This window comes from Mangifera indica, chromosome 11 (genome assembly GCF_011075055.1).
Source record: "Mangifera indica cultivar Alphonso chromosome 11, CATAS_Mindica_2.1, whole genome shotgun sequence".
Taxonomy (NCBI): domain Eukaryota; kingdom Viridiplantae; phylum Streptophyta; class Magnoliopsida; order Sapindales; family Anacardiaceae; genus Mangifera; species Mangifera indica.
In genome coordinates this window covers 14,562,117-14,566,948 of record NC_058147.1, presented here as the reverse complement: position 1 = coordinate 14,566,948, position 4,832 = coordinate 14,562,117, and the positions used below count along the sequence as shown (strand labels likewise).

The following is a 4,832-nucleotide window of genomic DNA, read 5'->3' as shown; positions in this document are numbered from 1 at the left end:
GACAATTTGGGAAAAAGTGTAATATTTTGTTATTATTTTGTAAAATTTTATTGTTAGACCCGCATTGGTCCATCGGCTCAGCTTCAGGCCTTAAACTCCAGAGGTCCAGGCCTTAGGGACTTGACTAGGCTTTAGCCCGTTGGCTCGCTACCTCAAGAATCAATCCGAACTTAACCTATACCTTCCTAGAACCCGATCTTTTTGCCCATGTATCGGTCCATTATTTGCATAATAATACGCATTTAACTTACGTAAAAATTATAACAATAGGCATATAGCATTAAAGCAAGTCTACGGCATCACTATAGGATGAAAAAAGAATGTCCATCTCCGAGTTCTCAGACACTGAAGCACTGCTTGTAGCAGCCACTGTAGATGGCTGCGTTGACTTCAAAGGTCGCCCAGTTTACAGGGCCAGCTCTGGTGGGTGGAGATCGGCGTACTTCATTATTGGTGTCGAAATGGCTGAGAGGTTCGCTTACTATGGAATTGAGTCCAACCTTATTACGTACCTAACTGGACCTCTAGGTCAGTCTACGGCAACTGCGGCGGAGAACGTGAACCTTTGGTTAGGTATGGCCATGCTGCTGCCTCTTTTAGGAGCGTTCGTTGCTGATTCTTTCCTTGGACGTTACCGGACTATTGTTATCGCTTCTGTTTTATACTGCTTGGTTAGTTTCTTTCGTAAAATATATTTATTTACACAGAATTTTGCTAAAAATTATGAAGATTTGAACAGAAGTAAAATTTTTCTAAAAAGAAACAAAGAAAATCTGTAGTTGAAGAATTCTGAGGATTTTGCTAAGTTTTAGAATGTTTAATTTTAGTTATGTTTGACATATGCAGGGGCTAGGATTATTGACTTTATCAGCTATGTTACCTTCGGTCAGCACTGCTTATTGTGAAAACACAAACGAAATGACTTTATGTAATTCTTTACATCAGTTCAAATTAATTTTATTCTTTTTCTCTCTATATCTGGTAGCAATTGGGCAAGGTGGGCACAAGCCTTGCGTTCAGGCTTTTGGTGCGGATCAGTTTGATGGGAAAGACCCTGTTGAAAGCAAATTCAAAAGTTCATTCTTCAATTGGTGGTATTTTGGGTTATGTGCAGCCGCCTTAGTTTCAATTTTGATTTTATCCTACATCCAAGATAACCTTAATTGGGGTCTTGGGTTTGGAATGCCATGTATTTCGATGGCATTTGCATTGATTGTTTTTTTGATTGGAAGTAAGACTTATCGCTATAGCATCAAAAAGAATGAGAAAAGTCCGTTTCTGAGAATTGGGCAAGTATTTGTTGTTGCAGTCAGAAACTGGAGGCGACCTACGCCTTCTACTTCAGTATTTGAAGCCCAAGCAGAGGAAGGTCATGAAAATTATGAGCAATTCAAGTAAGAAAAATACTTATGAGAATTAGTGAGATATTTGTTTGGTGTTACCATAACAATTAACTAGATTTATCAAACTGTAACTCTCGACAGGTTCCTGAATAGAGCCTTACTTGCACCAGAAAATTCAAGAAAATATGGGGTGGCGTGTAGTATTAGTGAAGTTGAGGAAGCAAAGGCATTTCTCAGGCTTGTTCCAATATGGATTACAAACTTGGTTTACGGCATAGTATATGCGCAATTTTCAACTTTCTTCACTAAGCAAGGAGCCACAATGGACAGATGGGTTGGATCTGCTTTCGAAATACCGGCTGCTTCACTTCAATCCTTCATCAGCCTATCCATTATCCTCTCCATTCCAGTTTATGATTGTGTTTTTGTTCCTATTGCAAGAGCTTTTACGGGGAAACCCTCTGGCATTACAATGCTTCAGAGAATTGGAATTGGGATGTTTTTATCTGTTTTGTTGATGATGATTGCTGCTTTAGTTGAGATGAAGAGGCTCAAAACTGCTGAACAGTATGGACTTATTGATGAGCCGGATGTGACAATTCCAATGAGTGTGGGCTGGTTGATTCCTCAATATGTTGTAGCTGGTGTTTCTGAGACTTTTATAATGGTTGGTCTTCAAGAATTTTTCTATGACCAAGTCCCAACTGAATTACGGAGCGTAGGACTCTCTTTATACCTGGGTATCTTTGGCGTGGGAAGCTTTTTGAGCAGCTTTCTTATATCTGTGATTGAGAAAGCAACAAGTGGAAAGGGGCATACAAGCTGGTTTGCAAATAATCTCAACAAGGCACATCTTGATTACTTTTACTTGCTTCTTACTGGACTCGGTACTGCTGCACTAGTTGCCTTCTTGTATTTTGCAAAATCGTACATTTATAATAACAGGGCAGGTTAGTTTTCGAATAAGAAATCTATGTAAAGCAAGACTCGTAAAAAAAAGTTGTTCCTAAGTATGGATAAATTTTCAAATGTATGTGTTCATGCGATTTTCTCTCCACCAATTGATGTAAACAATTTAGAGTTTTGCACAACATAGGTCATGGTAGTAGTGATTAGAGCTTGAAAAGATGTGTGTTTAGAAATAGAAATTCTAATTTTAAGTAAGACTGAAAATTAAAAAAAAAATAACAAAAATGGTTTATTGGCAACGAAAGCAATTTGTTTTAAAGAAAATTTGCTACTAATATTTTATTTCATTGAATCAAATTGTGCTTAAGTACAAACTCAATAATAATTGAAAAGCTATAAAAGTGGAATATGACTACACAATCTTAGCCATAAATAATTTTTATTTGCTAACCAAAAAAACTGGAAGATATGCAAAATAGGAACCAACTTTTTGCCACTAACAATATACAACATACAACAGACAAAAGGAACAAACCTAGCAGAAAAACTAAGATTTGGTCTTGCCAATAGCTTCTCCAACTACTGAGGCACAACTTCAACACTCCTTTTTGCTTCAGTAGTTGTAGACTCCAAGTTTCTCTTTCAGAAACTCAAATCTATTTGTATGGAGAGCTTTGGTGCAGGTATCTGTAATTTGATCACTTGTCTTGCTATACAACAAGCACACTGCACCATTTTTTTGTACATCCCTTAAAAAATACAATTTAATATTAAAATGCTAAGTCTTTCCATGGAAAACAGGATTGTTGGAGATTGCATTTGTTGTTTGATTGTCAACAAACACCTTTATGCCTTCTTTCTACTTTATATGTGGTACGTGCTGTCGTTGACACCCAAATTAAAATCCTAAATTCCTGCAACAAAACTGTAGTAAAGGAAAGTAGGGATCGTTCCCTCGAAGAGCTTTGATTAGTATGTCGTCACAAATAAATCGAAACAAAGAAATAAAGGGGGGGTTTTGAAGTGAATGCAAATTTTAATGAAAAACAATAAATAAAAATTCAGTAAAATAATCTAAAAGGAATAAATCAATTTAACAAACCTTGGTCTTCGGTCACATCCACCATTGGAACTACGATTGATCATCGAAACAAAATATCAAATTAATTATTCAAATATTCGTTGTTGTATTAAATTTATCTGTCTTTCCTTACGATTAGTTAACCAAAAACATGTATTCCAATTAACCTTTATTGATTAATAATTCGGATACGATCTCGAATTTAATTAAACAATAGCATTACGAATTAGAAAGACTAATGAAGCAAGACAACACAAATGTACGACGTTGTGATTATTTTCCTAGGATTTATAGTTTCTGAGGCAGCAAACGATAAACCTAGTTGCCACTTCGATTAGATGGATTGAACAATTACGGATTCAGTACCTAAACTAGCCGTAGATTATATTAATTGATAAACTAATCGCGCGCCTTAGAAATCAACCAACACAATCATAAAAAAATAATTCAGAAAGATAATCAATACTCGAATAAATAAAAAGATGCATTAAAGAACAAAATTAAATCTCACAATTATTATAGTTCCATGGTTTCAGATCCCTTCAACCAAGAGAAATTATTCAGCCACTGCAGACCATATTCTTCTCTCTAATTCACTAATTACAATGGTGAATCCTCTCAACAGAATAAAAATAAAAATATATATATTATCTCCCTACTAAAAATCTGGAAATTAAAAGTCAATCCTAATCACCTAATCCAATCAAGCAAAGTGATACATATCTTCCCAAAAATAAAGGAAAAGATATTTATTTTTAATGTATATCCTTCCTCCAAAAATATCATTCCTTATCTATCTCATTTAATCCTCTTTTCCAGCTAGTAATTATCTCTTTTTTAAGAAGCAAATCTTGATATTTAGTAGACCCTTGTAGCTGATCTGGACGTCCAGATTTTATTTCCGCATTATGTTTTCGTCTTTCACGTGCCCACGCCTAGTCAGCATCACGGAATTTCCAGATTAATAGATCTGCTCCAGTTTTTTCATCTTTTTGGCCCAACTTATTCCAAAAATACTCATAGCTTCCTAAATGCAAAAAGATAAGTAATTTCATTAGATTGAATTAAATTTCCACACAACATAAGGGAATTATAAATCAAACTAATAACAATTAATGGCGTTATCAAATTCCCCCACACTTATCTTTTGCTCGTCCTCGAGTAAAACAAAAAACAAAAACAAAGCAAGCACAAAAAGGTTCCATCAATCTCTTTTCTCATGATACCAAAAAGTGTGCATACCTTAAGATTCAAACCAAACAAGATTCAAGCATCAACACACATCATTATCAAACTTTACAAGAAAGTATGCACAAAGACAAATCAAGACAATCGCATTCTAAAGCATGTATAAAGCTTTGGTGAATCATCCTCACGGTTATCACTCATATCACTCATGTGTTTAATGGTTCAGTGTTTCGCTCAAATTCTTCCAATGCAAACATTCTACCATAGGCTTGCTTATGCACCAAATCTCCACCATTTAGATTATATACATG

At 35.2% G+C, this 4,832-nt stretch overlaps 1 protein-coding gene across 1 annotated transcript; it reads left to right on the top strand.

The window, feature by feature from the left end:
- Positions 1 to 263: 263 nt before the first annotated feature.
- Positions 264 to 2,400, top strand: LOC123228548 (protein NRT1/ PTR FAMILY 5.10-like). Its single transcript, XM_044653951.1, has 3 exons — positions 264 to 671; positions 847 to 1,394; positions 1,485 to 2,400. Exons 1-3 carry the CDS (start codon positions 321 to 323, stop codon positions 2,296 to 2,298), a joined length of 1,713 nt encoding a protein of 570 aa, XP_044509886.1. The 5' UTR covers positions 264 to 320; the 3' UTR covers positions 2,299 to 2,400.
- Positions 2,401 to 4,832: the final 2,432 nt, after the last annotated feature.